The 19,031-nt window shown below is 39.1% G+C and overlaps 1 protein-coding gene across 2 annotated transcripts; it reads left to right on the top strand.

Annotated features, from left to right (window-relative positions):
• The first annotated feature begins 394 nt into the window (after window positions 1–394).
• cytip (cytohesin 1 interacting protein) lies at window positions 395–18,332 on the top strand. Of its 2 annotated transcripts, none has more exons than XM_057851607.1 (9): window positions 395–497; window positions 6,244–6,512; window positions 9,648–9,685; window positions 9,769–9,823; window positions 12,980–13,082; window positions 13,242–13,335; window positions 13,488–13,554; window positions 13,630–13,696; window positions 17,448–18,332. In XM_057851607.1, the coding sequence occupies exons 2-9, from the start codon at window positions 6,309–6,311 to the stop codon at window positions 17,879–17,881; spliced, it is 1,062 nt and encodes a 353-aa protein (XP_057707590.1). In that variant the 5' UTR covers window positions 395–497; window positions 6,244–6,308; the 3' UTR covers window positions 17,882–18,332. The 2 variants fall into 2 exon arrangements, with proteins under 2 accessions (XP_057707590.1, XP_057707589.1); XM_057851606.1 differs by lacking the exon at window positions 395–497 and adding an exon at window positions 2,760–2,964.
• The last annotated feature ends 699 nt before the right edge of the window (window positions 18,333–19,031 follow it).

Genomic DNA, 19,031 nt, shown 5'->3' with positions numbered 1-19,031 from the left:
AGTGGGTGGCGGCTTATAGTGAGGTGCGCTTTATAGTCTGAAAATTACAGTAATTATTTTCCGTATACCTAGGACGTAAGATCAGAAAATTTGAATATAGCCTCTAATTTTAGCAAAACCAAACTTATACATTTTTTGTGGCACTTTTTTATTTAGTTTGAACCCAAGCAACACAAATAAAATGTTGACGAGCCAGAAACATTTTTTTTTCCTGTAACATGGCGTTATCTTTGTACAAAGAGAAAGTGTGCAGATGTTCCTCATATTTTTGTCAGGGTGTGCTGTATTACATGAACACACTTATTAAAAGAACAACACGGAGGCTTTGATTTACTTCTAAAAGAATATTCATGCGGATTTTCATCAAGCCAATCCAGACAGTGGGATGGGACTTTGATCATAATGAATCCATGAATATTTGCGGGGCCCTCAACACAGGCAGTGACACAGGGGCCTCCCAACAAATCTTCCTTTTGATCACCTTGATAACAAGAGCGGTGAGTCTCTCTGCATGGAAGCCCATCGCTAACCTTCTAAAGCCTGCAATATAAGTGCAGGTGTTTTGTCACGCTTTGCTCACCTCTGACTCTTGGCGCATCAAATTGCTAAGACTGCAAAGAACAGGACACAAAGTCTCGAGTGGAATGATTGGATTTTAGTTAAGTAGCTTTGGAAAGTTCACCTTGCAAGAAAAAGAAACTTCAACTTCATTTTATAAGTAAACTTACAAATAGATTTGGAATCATGTTTAATATCTAATTTGATAATTAACCAAATATTACTGTTTTCAATATCTCATTACAAGCTTTTCTATCAAGTGACAACAAGCAGCCGCCGTACATCAAAGAACCTTTAAGCAAATACCTGTGTTGAATGGCAAGGCAATGCAAATTTATTTATATAGCACAATGTAACACAAGGCAATTTAAAGTGGTTTACATCACATGAAGATCATAAAAATCACATTAAAATTAGGGCTGTCAAACGATTAAAAATTTTAATCGAGTTAATCACAGCCTAAAAATTAATTAATCGCAATTCAAACCATCTATAAAATACGCCATATTTTTCTGTAAATTATTGTTGGAATGGAAAGATAAGACACTAGACGGTTATATACATTCAACATACGGTACATAAGTACTGTATTAGTTTATTATAACAATAAATCAACAAGATGGCATTAACATTATTAACATTCTGTTAAAGCGATCCATGGATAGAAAGACTTGTAGTTCTTAAAAGATAAATGTTAGTACAAGTTATAGAAATTTTATATTAAAACCCCTCTTAATGTTTTCCTTTTAATAAAATTTGTAAAATGTTCAATCAAAAAATAAACTACTAGCTCGCCATTGTTGATGTCAATAATTACACCATGCTCATAGTGCTGAAACCCATGAAATCAGTCGCACCCAAGCGCCAGCAGAGGGCGACAAAACACCAAAAAACACAAGTAACACGTGCACATGACACTGTGCTGTCATTTCAATCTGTTTGAGCGGGGCATGTGCGTTAAATGCGTCAAATATCTTAATGTGATTAATTTAAAAAATTAATTACCGCCCATTAACACCATAATTTTGACAGCCCTAATTAAAATCAATACAACGTAAAAGACAATCGAAATAGGAAATAAAATTATACTTAAAAATCGCATTTAATCATGAACAGAATTTTTATTTAAAAAAAAAAAAATACTACTACTACTACTAATAATAATAATTGAAATCAGCAATGGAGATAATCACAAGAGGAATAGAACACAAATAGATTGAAATATATAGACATTTATGGATATGCAGTGCTAAACAAAAGCATTTTTAGCCCTGGTTTAAAGAAGCTAACAGTTTGAGCATACTTTAGACCTTCAGGTAACTTGTTTCAGAGGTGAAGAGCAAAATAACTAAATGCTGCCTTACCCTGCTTGGTTCTTGTTCTTAGAACATACAGGAGACCGGTTCCAGACGACCTTGGGGGTCTATATGTTTCATAGGAATCCAACAAATCAAGCATGTATTTTGGTCCAAGGCCATTAAGTGTTTTGTAGACAAGAAGTAGTATTTTATAGTCTATCCTTTGACTCACTGGAAGCCAGTGTAACGATTCCAAAACCGGTGTAATGTGGTCCAGTTTCCTTGTATTTGCGAGGACTTTGACTGCAGCATTCTGTACTAGCTGCAGCTTCCTGACTGATTTTTTTATCAAGACCTGAAAATATACTGTTGCAGTAGTCCAATCTGCTGGAAATGAATGCATGCATACGTTTTTCCATGTCTTGTTGAGTCAGAAGCCCCTTAATTCTGGCTATATTATTCGGTGGTAATAAGCAGATTTAGTGACGGACTTTAGATGGCTATCAAATCTTAGGTCTGAATCAATAATCACCCCAAGGTTTCTGACTTGATTTGTAGCTGTAAGTGACATTGTGCTAAGGTGCCTGCTTATCTTTGACCTTTTCTTTTTTGGCCCAAAAATGATCACTTCTGTCTCTAGATTTAACTGGAGAAAAATCTGGCAGATCCATTCATTGATTTGTGGAGACACAGAAATGTGAATGAATGAATGTGTTAACAGATCTGTGTTTTAAATATCAGAAAGAAAATTCAAAATGTCTTTGATGTAAGCAACTCTGCCCATTTCCCTCAATGTTCAGATAGCAAGAATTAGGAAAATCAAACACAAAGTGAAATGAATACATTACCTTATTGAGGTCATTGTATTGCTTGTGTCTTTGAAAAACAGTTTTGGAAGATGATGTTACACAGGCGTTTGCTTATGTACTGATAGTCCCCGGGTTTCGACGTACCCGACTTACATGATTTCAACCTTACAACATTTTGTCTCCAGTTTTTTTTTAATTTTATTTTTTTTTAAATTATGGTGAAATTTGTTTTGTGGGATATGCGTTTATTTTGGCTTTTATTCAGGAAGCATGGAGCAGATACTGTAGTACTTCCACACGTGAGTAATAGCACATGACATACGAAGAAGAATGTATTTGCGCGCACGAAGAAGACCGCATGTGAACACACAAGGAAGAGCGCGTTTGCATTTATAAAGAAGCCGCGCAGCCGATTGAAAAAAAAGTGATATACATATATATATATATACACATATATAGGGTTAGTCTCGCCCACCCGTCCGGTATGGTCTCTCCTTTCAAGCTTGGGCCTGGGAGCTTGAGGGTTCTGCGCAGGATCTTAGCTGTCCCTAGGATTGCGCTCTTCTGAACGGACGTCGGACATTGTTCCTGGTATCTGTTGGAGCCATGCACCCAGCTTGGGGGTTACTGCCCCTAGTGTCCCGATCACTACTGGCACCACTGTTGCCTTCACTCCCCACATTTTCTCCAACTCTTCCTTCAACCCTTGATATTTCTCCAGCTTTTCGTGTCCTTTTTTCCTGAAGTTGCTATCACTCGGAATTGCTATATCTATCACTACTACTGTCTTCTGATGTTTATCCACCACCACTATGTCAGGCTGGTTGGCCATCGTCAGTTTGTCTGTCTGGATCTGGAAGTCCCACAGGATCTCGGCTCGGTTGTTCTCGACCACCTTTGGAGGTGTCGCCCACCTTGACTCTGGGGTCTCCAGTCCGTACTCGGCACAGATGTTCCTGTACACTATGCCTGCTACCTGGTTATGTTGTTCCATGTATGCCTTGCCTGCCAGCGTCTTACACCCTGCTGTGATGTGCTGGACTGTCTCAGGGGCCTCTTTGCATAGCCTGCACCTGGGGTCCTGTCTGGTGTGATAGATCCCGGCCTCTATTGATCTTGTGTTTAGGGCAGCTGGATAGCTCATTGGTAATATTGCTGACTTTGGTACAGAAGGTTGGGGGTTGCAGCAGGGGCATAGTGATATGCAGGTGGGTCCTTAGGCAAGGCCCTACGTTGGCCGGGTTAACAAGGTTTGCGTCAGGTGTTGGGGGAGAACAGGGTGATGTCAAGTGGGCTACTGGAACAAGGCACAGATGGAGCAGGATGAAGAACAGGGAGATATATTAATAAAAATATATAATTAAAAAAAAATAATACATTGGGGAAAAAAGGGAAAAACATGTCTTATATGTTTCTCTTTCCAATGCTAAATCTGAATAAATTAGGGCTGTCAAAATTATCGCGTTAACGGGCGGTAATTATTTTTTTAAATTAATCACGTTAAAATATTTGATGCAATTAACGCAGATGCCACGCTCAAACAGATTAAAATGACAGCACAGTGCAATGCCAACTTGTTACTTTTTTTTTTGGAGTTTTGTCGCCCTGTGCTTGGGTGCGACTGATTTTATGGGCTTAAGCTCTCATGAGCATTGTGTAATTATTGACATCAACAATGGTGGGCTACTAGTTTATTTTTTGATTGAAGAGTTTACAAATTTTATCAAAACGAAAACATTAAGAGGGGTTTTAATATAAAATTTCTATAACTTGTACTATCTATACTGTCTTTATCTTTTAAGAACTACAAGTCTTCCTATCCATGGATCGCTTTTACCATAATGTTAATAATGTTAATGCCATCTTGTTGATTTATTGTTATAAAAAACAAATACAGTACTTATGTACCGTATGTTGAATGTATAAATCCATCTTGTGTCTTGTCTTTCCATTCCCCGATCGATCGGGTCCGATCACGTCTTTTTCAAAGTATCGGAATCGGCAAAAAAATATCGGACATTCCTTTTTTTAATATATATAGATTTTTTAATTAGATCATTTTCTAATTGTATTTAACGTTATAGACCTAATATGTTACACTCATCCAGAGTCTTTAGTTTAGGCTTACGGTAGGGTTATCAAATTAATCCCGTTAACGGTGGTAATTAATTTAAAAAAAAAAGTATCACGTTAAAATATTTAACACAATTAACGCATGCGCTGCACGACCCACTCACGCGTTATCACGTTCAATCTGTAATGGCGCCGTTTTACCTATATATAGAGCAAAAAGGCAGCGTAAAATGAGTAGAGTGAATTTTGGCAGCCTTTGGAGCATTTTTTTAATTGGCTAAAATCTTACAATCCTTCTCCCTATGATTAGAAATATCGTGGGAAGCAATGTGGGGAAGAAAGGTAGTAACCGATCTTTTTCTTAACACTCTATGTTATTTCCCAATGCAGAGAAGATATATCAATTGGTACCACTACGCACAGTCATGGGTGCACTTCCCATCATGCATTTTGGCGCAACAGTTAAATGGCTATAGTATCATTTACTGAAAGCTCAACAAATACACTAGATGGCAATATTTAGTCACAATATACAAAGTCACATTTATCCTTTAAGAATTACAAGTCTTTCTATCCGTGGATCCCTCTCACAGAAAGAATGTTAACAATGTAAATGCCATCTTGAGGATTTATTGTCATAATAAACAAATACTGTACTTATGTACTGTATGTTGAATGTATATATTCGTCCGAGTTTTATTCATTTTTTTCTTAATGCATTGCCAAAATGTATATGATCGGGAAAAATTATCAGGAATGATTGGAATTGAATCGGGAGCAAAAACAAAAAAGCAATTGGATCGGGAAATATCGGGATCGGCAGATACTCAAACTAAAACAATCGGGATCGGATCGGGAGCAAAAAAACATGATCGGAACTACCCTAATTCCAACAATAATTTATAGAAAAATATGGCATATTTTATAGATGGTTTGAAATGCGATTAATTACGATTAATTAATTTTTAAGCTGTAATTAACTCGATTAAAACATTTTAATTGTTTGACAGCCCTAAAATAAATACATTAAACACACACACGCAACAAAAAGAAAGAATGGGGGGGCGCTACTTCGCGGTTTTTCACTTATCACGACGGATTCAGGTCCCCATTCACTGTGAAAAACGAGGGATCAAAGTAATTATAATTGAGACTCTCGCTCCACACTTCAAAGCCAAATGTTAACTTTGTGTCCTATAATCTCAAAATGTGATGTCTATGGACACCAGGTCTTTAAGGGTTAATTTTGCTTTAATTAAAAAAAAAAAAAAAAAAGTAATATAAAGGCTTAAATTGGAGATTCAATTGAGATATAACCAAGCCTAACTTGAGTTACGACCTTAGAAACGTGTTCAAACAGGTCCAAACACTAATGTGAAGGAACACTTCCTTCTTTAAATGTAAAAGTAAGAGTTGTTCATACAGTATTTCCTTTTAGTTAGTTTCTAATGTAACACGTCAAGTGGGCGACGTTGACATCCGCTTTGATGCGTTTTGCTTTTAAGCTTCGGCATCGCGCACGCACACTCCTGCGCGCGCATGTCAAAGGCTCGACTGGAACAGCAAGACGATGCTGAGAGAAAACCCCAGTCTGCCTCTCAATCTTCCCTCGCCTCCTTCCACCACCGCGTTCACCATGAACCCCGGTGGACGTCCTGCACAGGCCGGCGCGGAGAGGAAGAAAAGCTCCCTATGGTACAGACGTTCACTGAGAGGCAGCTACGATCAGTACAGACAGCGACACAGCACCGACTCTCTGCCTAGAACAGCCAAGGTGAAACTTCACTCGTTCTTTTACCTACACATTTTGCAGTCCTTTTTTTCCCCTTCGACAACTTTTCTTTACAACTTAAAGCATAGTTAGTTGTTTATCACATACACAGCAGTTTGCACATATGTTATGTCACAGTACATGTATAACAAAGCAATACTGTTTTACCCCTGAATGAAAAAATGCACTGAGATGAAAGCTAAGTAAAAAAATGTTTACTGGCAATTATGTACAATTGATATTTAAATGTGAAGTAAGCAGTTAACAATATAGACATAAAAAGTAGTCAGAAAATACTCAGTACTAAAAAGGGGAAAAATTATCAAGTACAGTATGAATGTAGACATGAATATTTGTACGTTACTTAATATAAATTATTAAGTACTCATGCGCTTTACCAGATTTACCCCCAGAAAACTTGCGAAGCCTTGTGGTAGAAAGATGGCTCAGTAGTTGTTGCCTAACCCAGAGGTTGTGGGTTTGATTCCCCCGCTCTGGTGACCATTGTGAAGTGTCCTTGGACAAGATACTGAACCTCACGTTGCCTCTGATGCATGGGTTAACAGTGGCATTCAGTTAATTTATTGCTGGAGATTTATTAGATTGGGCTTTACAAGGCAAAGGTCCAGATAGTAAAGTTCCTTTTTTTTATTTTATTTTTTTTAAATGGCATTTCTTCGAACTGTTTGACAGACCATAACCGTTCGAATATCAAAACGACGGGATTTTTCGCGTGATGCAGGGAGTTTTTTGAATGACACGCCCAAAATGTTCCGTTCGCATGTTAATGCGAGTTACAAATCACATAATTCAAATTTTCCGTGCGCCCGTAAATGCGGGTTCTAAATCACATAATTTACACACCAAAAATTCCAGGACAGTAAGGGGCATAAAAGTTGTATACAGAATTTGCCAAAAACTTATGGTTCTTCCAAAATTCGCCAAAAACTTGCCCATTCTACTACTGGGATACCATTGACGGCCATGTACGTCAGTCCATTCATTTCTAATTTTCTTCATTTTCAATGGCAGGAAAACATAGGTTGTTGTGATAAAGTCTCTCGGTAAATTGGGAGACGGTAATGTAGTGTGTTGAAGGTGTGCCGTAAAATACGGACCGGATTTTTGGGAAAGCGGAGCAAAAACTTGAATGTATTATGTAAATCGTTGCGCTGGAAAACCCGGACCGAACTTAAAAAAAAAACTGGATCGGAAGTCTGGATCGGAATTTTTCCGTGTCGGCCGATCCGATACCGATGCGCATTTTTTTGCCCATATCGGCGTCCGATAATTTAAATAATGCGCTATTTACATCTATGCATGTGCATTTGCTGTGGTTAGTAGTACAGTAGTACTAGTGCTGCAACGATTGATTAACATGAGTAATTTGATTAGAAAAAAGATTCAAATTTAAATTTTGCTGCTCCGAGTATTCGTTTAATTAGAGCAGTACTTCTCAAATGGTGGGGCGCGCCCCCCCAGGGGGGCGCAGAGCGATGCCAGGGGGGGCGCGAGTGACCTCGGGGAACATGCTTTTTTTTTTTTTTTTTTTTTTTTTGCCGTACTAGAATAAAGTGTACTTGCACATCCACTCCGTGGGTGGCAGTGGCGCTCTCATTTTCAAAGTGCGTGCAGTATTTTTGAAGTAAGCAAGAGCACACGGAAGAGACTCATGCAGAGCTGGACTCACGCAGCGACCCACTGTCTTCTTCGGTTCTCACGTGTCCGGCCGAGAAGTGCCGTTTTCGGCTTGGGATCGTCACGACCACCGCCCTCACCTACGGTTCTCCCTCGGCCGCCGAGAATGCGCTTTTTTCGGGCCGTTTGCCTTTGACTTTTAATATAGTGGAAAATGAGGAAAGACCACTGTTTACTGAGTCTAAAAATGATTATAGCGGAGAAGCCAAATCAGTTAAGACGCCACTTAAAGACATTAGACCTCAATCTCATTGATAAGCCGCTTGACTATTTTTCAGCGAAAATGTGCCGAATACTGCCAATTTTCACAATCGTCCCGCTTTGTCAGTGTTATATCAGTAAACCAGTGAGCACTGTGGTGAATCAGCGAAAATAAAAACTTTCCTTCTGTCCAAAGACTCCCCCCCCCCCCCCCCCTTCTATTCAGTTTTGTTTTTTTTTCGGTCAAATTTTTTGGCATGTTGTCCTGAAGAGTAAATGTTTCTAATCAATTTGAATTTGTTATTATTTACTGATTTTATTACATTTTATTTTTCAGTATCAAATGGTCAAAAATGTACCTTGAGTGTATTTTTACTGTTTGGATGTGACTTTTTTTTTTTTTTTTTTTTTTTAACTTCAGGCAAATTGAGATGCGCGTTAAGTCTTTTCTGTTACAAGCAACACAATGTTAAAAAAGTTATACTTTATTATAAGTTGATCTATGTTACTTTTTTTCTTTAATAGAAAAAAAAGGACACAATGTAAGGCTGAGGCATACTTATAATAGTAATATAGACGAATGATACTATTTACAGTGGCGGCAGAGAGTTGGGGGGGCGCGAAACATTTACGTCTTCCTTGGGGGGGCGTAACAGAAAATAATTGAGAAGCACTGAATTAGAGTGACGTTGTGATGGTTTGTTTTGAAAGTGTTTGCATTTAGTGTTATTTATTTGGGTGGATACACTGCCTTCTAGTGGCAACAGTGAATATGACATAACTCATTTAACATGGCTGAATCCAGCTACTCCCTGTTAAGACCAACAGAAGGTAAGTTTTTGTTTTAGCCAATGTGTTTTTTTTTTTTTTTTTAGCATTCCTAATTTAGTTTATAGGTATATTTAGGGTTTACAAACACTTTGTAATGCAAACCAGATAAAAGCCATGAAATGTTATGAAAAATACAGTAAAAAGAAGACTTTGGTGCCACTCTAAGAAATGTTCTATATTGAATTGCAGATTATCCCCAATTTAGCAACAAGCATTTTCAACTAATACCCGACAGCAATGTGAAGTTGTGGGACAAAAGCTTGTGATTATTCTTCTTGTTATGTAATGCTGCGCTGCTGAACTTTTAACTTACAATGACCCTCACTAGGATGCAGTGAACTTGAAAAGCACTTATATATCATTGCCAAAGCAATAGTTTTAATATTTTAAATCTGTCTTATTTTGCAGCCCAAACAATTTCTGGTAGACTATTGTGATCCCCAAAGGTAAAACATATTTATTATTTTGTAAAATGCAATGTAATGTATTTGAACTTAAACCTTGACTTTTTACATTTTCTCTCACTCAGAATGACCGTTGTCTTGGAAAAGGAAGACAATGAAGCATTCGGATTTGAAGTTCAGGTACCTAATAAATCATATTTCGAGGGAATGGGAGGGTCCCCTCAAGGAGCCAATCATACCTAATTTTTATACATAGCCTAAAACTAATTTGATTTAAAATATGCATACTTCTGGAAAAAATGTCATGTTAACGGAACAAATATCAAGAACAGAAGTTGTTGAAACCTATTGCTTTTTCCCGATACATAAGACTCCACTATCAGTTGACGAAACAGCTCCTACAGACATTGCGCCATGGCTTTCCGTAGAGGGCCAGGCCAGGCAGACCGTTAGGGCGGGCGGCTTACACTGCGATAAACATACGGTGCGTTCTAACGCCGAATTTAGGTGAAAACAGAACAAACGTTTTAGTGCATACAAGCAGGCAGGAGTGTCTCGAGAGGGATTTTATCAAGGATTTAAGGTAATTGTTGAATAAAATAGCAACATGCATGCACTTTAAAACGTGAAAAAAACTTACATGAATGGTAAAAAAATTTGCGTAACTTTAGCTGGAAATATTTACGTAAATTAATGATAACTGCCCGGTGTTTTGCTTTTAACCAAGAATCTAGACTGTTTTACGTTCATATCTATAGAAATTCTGGGATTAATGCAATAATTTACAAAAATTTTCAACTTAAAAGCTCTTTGTTTTGTGACAGCCGCCACGATGGATTTTGTATCGATACATAATAGCGTAACTTTACATTCAAATAATCAGGTAATTTTTGGCCAACTGCCTGTTTTTTGGCAAAAACAAACAAACAGTAATTTAGACATTTCTGCGTTAGTACAAAAAAAATTCAGCTTTTACGTGTTCTGTTTTACAGTGGGGCAAATAAGTATTTAGTCAACCACTAATTGTGCAAGTTTTCCCACTTGAAAATATTAGAGAGGCCTTTAATTGTCAACGTGGGTAAACCTCAACCATGAGAGACAGAATGTGAAAAAAAAAAACAGGAAATCACATTGTTTGATTTTTAAAGAATTTATATGCAAATCATGGTGGAAAATAAGTATTTGGTCAATACCAAAAGTTCAACTCAATACTTTGTTATGTACCCTTTGTTGGCAATAACGGAGGCCAAACGTTTTCTGTAACTCTTCACAAGCTTTTCCACACTGTTGCTGGTATTTTGGCCCATTCCTCCACGCAGACCTCCTCTAGTGCAGTGACGTTTTGGGGCTGTCGTTGGGCAACACGGACTTTCAACTCTCTCCACAGATTTGCTATGGGGTTGAGATCTGGAGACTGGCAAGGCCACTCCAGGACCTTGAAATGCTTCTTACGAAGCCACTCTTTTGTTGCCCTGGCTGTGTGTTTGGGATCATTGTCATGCTGAAAGACCCAGCCACGTCTCATCTTCAATGCCCTTGCTGATGAAAGGAGATTTTCACTCAAAATCTCTCGATACATGGCCCCATTCATTCTTTCCTTTACACAGATCAGTCGTCCTGGTCCCTTTGCAGAAAAACAGCCCCAAAGCATGATGGTTCTACCCCCATGCTTCACAGTGGGTTTGGTGTTTTTCGGATGCAATTCAGTATTCTTTCTCCTCCAAACACGAGAACCTGTGTTTCTACCAACAAGTTCTATTTTGGTTTCATCTGACCATAACACATTCTCCCAGTCCTCTTCTGGATCATCCAAATGCTCTCTAGCGTAACGCAGACGGGCCTGGACGTGTACTGGCTTCAGCAGGGAGACACGTCTGGCAGTGCAGGATTTGAGTCCCTGGCGGCGCATTGTGTTACTGATAGTAGCCTTTGTTACTGTGGTCCCAGCTCTCTGGAGGTCATTCACTAGGCCCCCCCGTGTGGTTCTGGGATTTTTGCTCACTGTTCTTGTTATCATTTTGACGCCACGGGGTGAGATCTTGCATGGAGCCCCAGATCGAGGGAGATTATTAGTGGTCTTTTATGTCTTCCATTTTCTAATAATTGCTCCCACAGTTGATTTCTTTACACCAAGCGTTTTACCTGTTGCAGATTCAGTCTTCCCAGCCTGGTGCAGGTCTACAATTTTGTCTCTGGTGTCCTTCAACCATAGTGGAGTTTGGAGTGTGACTGACTGAAGTTGTGGACAAGTGTCTTTTATACCGATAATGAGTTAAAACAGGTTCCTTTAATACAGTGGAGCCTCGTTAGACCTCGTTAGAAGAAGTTAGACCTCTTTGACAGCCAGAAATCTTGCTTGTTCGTAGGTGACCAAATACTTATTTTCCACTCTAATTTGGTTTGGAAATAAATTCTCAAACAATGTGATTTTCTGTTTTTTTTTTTTTTCTTCCACATTCTCTTTCATGGTTGAGGTTTACCCATGTTGACAATTACAGGCCTCTCTAATCTTTTTAAGTAGGAGAACTTGCACAATTGGTGGTTGACTAAATACTTATTTGCCCCACTGTAACATTTCAATCAAAAACGGCAAGGTCCAGATAGCAGGCAAGACACGCTGAGGCAATAGTGACATCGGAATTCAACCTAAATAAGTTGTTATTGTATATAGAAAAATGCTAATTTTGCTTTTGTTGAGTAAAATTAAGATGATTATGCATGCTTTCATCATGTATTAAGTTTCTGATGTGAAAATTGAGTGATTTATTAGCTGTTCAAAATTGCACTAAATAAAGAACCATTTAAGTCTCTATTTCAGGCAAAAGGTTATATGATGGATATGGACATAAAAGTAAACATTCATGTTTAACTCTTTCAATACTATTGACAGAGGTACAATCACTTGCCTCCTTTTCAGTCTTCTGCTGTGAATCTAAATTAGTTTGACAGTAGTAGACGTCCTATCCATTTGAACCGGGGGGAGTGGCAGCAAATGACGTCTATCGTCATCAGTCGCAGCCAAGGAGTTAAGTTCCAGGTTCTTGTCATGTACAGAATGATATTAAAACTAAATAATTCACATTTTTTTCTATTTATGACCTCTACACTGTACAATACAAAAGACATTTAAAAAAGTGGAAATAAAAATTAACAACTGAGTAAAGGTGGTTTCACAAGTGCACACGCCCAATCTGGACTGGGCCTCTGTGGCTGAGTTGTGAATGTTTGCGTCAGCCAATAAGTTAACTGTGGAACCTTTGTATTGTTTTTGCAACACAAGTTTCTCTCAAAACACGTCATTTTCTTGCTTGGTAACAAGGATTTTCATTGCTGCAGTCTGACAGCCTGCAGCTGAGGAGCAGCTCTGCAGTGGAGATTTGCTCATTTGTGAGCAAAGTGGTGGAGAACAGTGCTGCGGAGACTGCCGGTTTGTCCGCAGGTGAACAAGCCCAATTCATTCACTTACAGATACTCTCAGTGACACTTTGGTTGAAATTTCAGTTCAAATTGATACATAGATATGACCAATAATGAGGTCACTGATCATATTTCTTGCTCTACATATGCTTCCTGTCCTCATGTTGACTCGCCAACACAGGAGACGTCATCATTACCGTCAACGGTAATAGCATTGAAGGATTCTCTCATCAGCAGGTCATCGATCTGATAAGAGGATCGGCCAACAGTTTAAAGTAAGCAAACGAGCGCCGAGCAAGTGCTGAGGTAACTCAGCGGTTTGAACACATAAAAAGATAAGATCGTTCAACACTCATTTCTGACATTTAACATTACGCATAATTGTCAGGATGTGAGTACGTTCTTAAATACGTGTTCTCCATCATAGACTGGAGACTGTATGCAGCAGCGTGGTGAAGTGGATTGAGTTGGAGAAAAGGGTGAACCAGCTTAAAGTGCGTTTCTCGCTGACGCTTAAGCCTGGATACACAACTGGACTCGTAACTTCGATATTTTTGTTTCTTTCACAGCAATCGTTGAACGAGAAACTGAAAGAGCTGCAAGTGCTTACTTTACGGGAAGAACGCCTAATTCGAGGTGAGAGGGTTTGGCTCAGCTGTCAAGACCACAGAGCTTCCTTTTTCACATGCTCTCTCATACTATCTGATCAGGGAGTCCATGATAACTTTGTCGGTAGGCCTCCGCATATCCACTTTTCAAAGGCACAAGTTAGCTACAGAAATGTGCATTACATTCATTCAGGATACATACACTGCTGGCCAAAAGTATTGGCACCCCTGCAATTCTGTGAGATAATGCTGAATTTCTCCCAGATAATGATTGCAATTACAAATGCTTTGGTAGTAATATCTTCATTTATTTTGCTTGCAATGATAAAACACAAAAGAGAATGGGATAAAAAAATTACCAAATCATTATCTTTTCACACAAAACTCCAAAAATGGGCTGGACAAAAGTATTGGCATCCTCAGCCTAATACTTGGTAGGACAACCTTTAGAGAAAATAACTGAACAACCACTTCTGATATCCATCAGTGAGTTTCTTACAATGCCCTGCTGGAACTTTACTCTTGGCCAACTGCTTCAGGTCTCTGAGATTTGAAGGGTGCCTTCTCCAAACTGCCATTTTCAGATCTCTCCACAGGTGTTCTATGGGATTCAGGTCTGGACTCATTGTTGGCCACTTCAGAAGTCTCCAATGCTTTCTCGCAAACCATTTTCTAGTGCTTTTTGAAGTGTGTTTTGGGTGATTGTCCTGCTGGATGACCCATGACCTCTGAGGGAGACCCAGATTTCTCACACTAGGCCCTACATTATGCTGCAAAATTTGTTGGTAGTCTTCAGACTTCATAATTATAATGCCATGCACACAGTCAAGCAGTCCAGGGCCAGAGACTGCAAAGCAACCCCAAAACATCAAGGAACCTCCGCCATGTTTGACTGTGGGGACCATGTTCTTTTCTTTGAAGGCCTCGGTTTTTTTTCCCAGTAAACTTTATGTTGATGCCTCTTCCCAATAAGCTCTACTTTTGTCTCATCTGACCAGAGAACATTCTTCCAAAATGTTTTTGGCTTTCTCAGATAGGTTTTGGCAAACTCCAGTCTGGCTTTTTTATGTCTCTGGGTCGCAATTGTTGTCTTTCTTGGTATCCTACCATAGAGTCCCTTTTCATTCAGACACCGACGAATAGTACGGGTTGACACTGTTGTACCCTCGGGCTGCAGGACAGCTTGAACTTGCTTGGATGTTAGTCGAGGTTCTTTATCCACCATCCGCACAATCTTTCGTTGAAATCTCTCGTCAATTTGTGTTTTCCGTCCACATCTAGGGAGGTTAGCCACAGTGCCATGGGCTTTACACTTATTGATGACTCTGCGCACGGTAGACACAGGAACATTCAGAACTTTGGAGATGGACTTGTAGCCTTGAGATTGCCCATGCTTCCTGACAATTTTCCTTCTCAAGTCCTCAGACAGTTCTTTGGTCTTCTTTCTTTTCTCCATGCTCAATGTGGTACACAACGACACAGGACAGAGGTTGAGTCAACTTTAATCCATTGTAGCTGGCTGCAAGTGTGATTAAGTTATTGCCACCACCTGTTATGTGCCACAGGTAAGTAAAAGGTGCTGGTAATTACACCAATTAGAAAAGCATCCCATGATTTTTCAAAGGGTGCCAATACTTTTGTGCGGACCATTTTTTTTGGGAGTTTTGTGTAAAATGGTAATGATCTATTTTTTTCCCCATTGTCTTTTGTGTTTTTTCATTGCAAGCAAAATCAATGAAGATATTACTACCAAAGCATTTGTAATTGTGATCATTTTCTGGGAGAAATTGAGCATTATCTGACAGAATTGCAGGGGTGCCAATACTTTTGGCCAGCAGTGTATGCTCTTATTTAAGAAAAAATTACAGTATTTTGTGAAAAGGCAGTCATGTATTGAGCTTGAAATGATCTTAACCCTTTCAGGCATGGTGGACACGACAATAGACAGCTAGGTTATTGTTTCCAATCATGCGGCTATAAAAACTTGGAATGTGTTATAGCAAGGCATGGGGAAGCCGATGGGGACCAAAGTGCAACCAAGAAACGGATGTAGAGTGAACGGATTTTATTGAGCAAAGGCAAGGTGTTGAGCAGCGGGCGGGTTGATTGTTCAATGGTTGTGGCTTTGAGGGCTTTGCTGGGTGGGTGTCCTGATGGCAAAAACAGACACAAGGTAACGTTTAAAAAAATCAATAGTTCACAAAAAGATCAAGGCTTAGTCGACCAAAGTACTGCTTTTAACAGGCAGAATCATCTGGCACCTGCTTGTTGCCCAGGCTGCTCCTTTAAGGGATCCACGGATAGAAAAACTTGCACCTCTAAAAAGATAAACGCTATTATGAGTTTAAAAAATTTATATTGAAACCCCTTTTGATGTTTTCGTTTTTATACAATTTGAAAATTAGTTTAACTAGTAGGTCGCCATTGTTGTTGACGTCACAGGGAGGTGACGTCACACAGTTACGCTGCCGGGCTTAGCATGTCATGTGTTCCACCCTTTCAATTTGAAACTGAGAGGAAAATTAATGGGCACAGCCATTTAGCAAAAGACTTATTTGTCATGACCATACAATTTATTTAGCAATCGGGGAAAAATACTTTCTATTGTCTTTCTACTATTCTGTAAAAATATTGGAGAAGAGAGAAAAAACAATGACATTTTACAGTATGCTCTAGTCATCAGCCTTTTTCTCGCTTTGAATTTTCCGCCTCCTCCAAATACGACTCAAACATATATATATATATATGGCTGTATGCCACAGGCTACCTCTGGATCGACAATATCACTTGAAAGATCTACACTTGAACCAGAAACGCTGAAAACGCTTCCTCCTCCATTGCCACAGTGCTATAATGACAGGAGGGTCTAAACGGCAGATTAAAAGACAAATTTCTCGTTTTCAGCACTTTGCCAAATTGCTGTATATAGTTGAATCGTGTCAAAATATAATTTTATTTCATAATAATGCCATTTAGGATATTTTTTAATCATGTCACAGGCACTTGAGGAAACGCGGAGCCCTATTTTTTGCGCTAAACTAAGTGCCGTTTTTGACCAGGTTTTGAACTGGTTTGCCCTCAATCTATAGGCTTTATTCCATTTCCTTCAGCTGCTAGCCCTCTATCTAATGGGAGGAGAAATCAGTTTGCTCAGTGGAAGGTTGACTGGCACTTGAAATGAGGAAGTATAACAGACCTACAGACAGCGTGAACTGCGTAGTTAAAAAAAATACGTCAGGAAAATAGTATGAGATGCAAAGATGTGACAATAAAATGAGAATGTAAACATGAAAGCAAAAAAGGAACAGTGTGAAATGAAATGAGTTTCATTTTATTTTTCAACGTGAAAATCTACAGCAAAAGGCAAAATTATTTGTAGTGAATTCGAAATCTGGGAGAAATACAGGAATTCACTTAGATGTTAGCTTGCGCTGTTTCGAATTCGTAAAAAAAATAAACAAGGCTTTATAATGATATTCCGAGGGGTTCGGTGAATGCACCTGTGAAACCCAAGGGGTTTGGTACCTTTAGCAAGGTTAAGTGGTCAGCCACTTATTGTTTCATAGGTTTCAACCTGCTGGCAGTCTTTACATATAATGTAATGAAATATATTCTGGTCATTGTGATGTGGATTGAAGAGTCACTTGCTTCTCAAGGCACCACTGTTTATATATAAACACTGGGGTATTACTGTATGTATGATGAAGTTCCCCAGAACAAATGAAACTGTCACAAACTTTCAGTTTTCACTTATAGCCTCTTCGGTCTTCCGCCTACAGGCACTTTGAAAGAAAGCAACCCCTCAACAGATTCCTCTGAAGTTCAGAACTCCCCCATGGGCCACCGTAGCCTATGCTTGTCCAGCGACAGCAGTTGCAAAGGCCTGATGACAGACGACAGCGACCAGGGCAGCGTGTTTGGGGACCTGAACTCGCCCAGCCCCTTCAGCCCCGCCAGCGTCACCCAAGAATACTTCTTCGCACACCGGCACTCGAATCATCACCAACACCTCGTCGGCCGATCGAGCAGCTCCAGTTTGGCCAGCAGCAGCAGTAGCAGCATCGGCTCACAGTCTCCTACCTGGGACAGAGCGAGGGTCACCTCTTTGTTCGGTACCATGCCCAGAAAAAGCAAACGGACCAGTATTCGGAAAAACATCCTCAAGTTGATTCCTGGGCTGCATCAGAGATCGGTTGAAGAAGAGGAGACTTAATCTGCCGTTACATGACGCCATCATTACAGTTTACATGTCAGTTTTGCAGTTTAGTTAGCATTTGCTGGGTGAACTGGCACGTCACACCACACACTGACAAGAGTTTATTTTCCAAGAATTCTCTTTGAGAAATTCATTGTAAGTGGCGAAAATGTTCAACTTTGGCCCAATTATCTATTTTTGTGTATTTTGATTTCAATTTTCAGTATTACATAAGCAAAAAGTCAAATGTTCACATTCAAGGCATTAGCCATACCTTTGGTGTTAAATTGGCAAGGTTGCCAATACTGGACTGTTGATGTTTTTGCACTGAATTTCCACTGAGTTCAAGTGCATGACCAAAGCATTATGAAAACTTGTTCTGAGTGTGAGCTGTACAGTATCTCTTTGTAAGTTCTCAAACATTCAGATGTCATTGTACAGCATCCTGCTATCTTGAATAAAAATGTTTCCTGCTTGCACGTCTGTTTTCACCTAGCAACCTGAATCTTATTTATAACTTGTATGGTATATAGCTCAGAACAGGATGTGGGTATGAGAGGTTACCACTTCTGTTTTTCAGTTTTTTTGCGTACATGCACTGGGTGGGCTTTGATTTATATATTATTAGCATTCAGTTTATTACTTATTCAGGGGGGCATTATTTAATACCACTGTTAAATGACCATTTGCAATACATTGACCATATTTATGATCACATAAATGAAACGTCATATATATTGACACACACATACTGTATATGTACAGAAGAATGTGACAAAGGGAGTCAAAATTCAAATGAGTTGTAAGGTGGGGGCAAGCACTTTTCTCGGATCACAGCTAATGTAATATAAGATGACATACAGTGGGGCAAATAAGTATTTTGTCAACCAACAATTGCGCAAGTTCTACTTGAAAACATTAGAGAGGCCCGTAATTGTCAACATGGGTAAACCTCAACCATGAGAGACGGAATGTGGAAAAAAAAAAAATCACATTGTTTGATTTTTAAAGAATTTATTTCCAAATTAGAGTGGAAAATAAGTATTTGGTCACCTACAAACAAGCAAGATTTCTGGCTGTCAAAGAGGTCTAACTTCTTCTAACGAGATTCCACTTGTTACCTGTATTAATGGCACCTGTTTAACTCATTATCGGTATAAAAGACACC

Source organism: Corythoichthys intestinalis, chromosome 12 (genome assembly GCF_030265065.1).
Source record: "Corythoichthys intestinalis isolate RoL2023-P3 chromosome 12, ASM3026506v1, whole genome shotgun sequence".
Classification (NCBI taxonomy): Eukaryota; Metazoa; Chordata; class Actinopteri; order Syngnathiformes; family Syngnathidae; genus Corythoichthys; species Corythoichthys intestinalis.
The sequence above is the reverse complement of the archived record's forward strand: the minus strand, read 5'-3'. Positions and strand labels throughout refer to the sequence as shown.

Coding starts and splice junctions, on each gene's coding strand:
- cytip (XM_057851607.1), top strand. CDS start 6,309: ATGCTGAGAGAAAACCCCAGTCTGCCTCTCAATCTTCCCTCGCCTCCT. Junction 9,686..9,768: donor GACTATTGTGATCCCCAAAG/GTAAAACATATT, acceptor TCTCTCACTCAG/AATGACCGTTGTCTTGGAAA. Junction 13,083..13,241: donor GACTGCCGGTTTGTCCGCAG/GTGAACAAGCCC, acceptor TCGCCAACACAG/GAGACGTCATCATTACCGTC.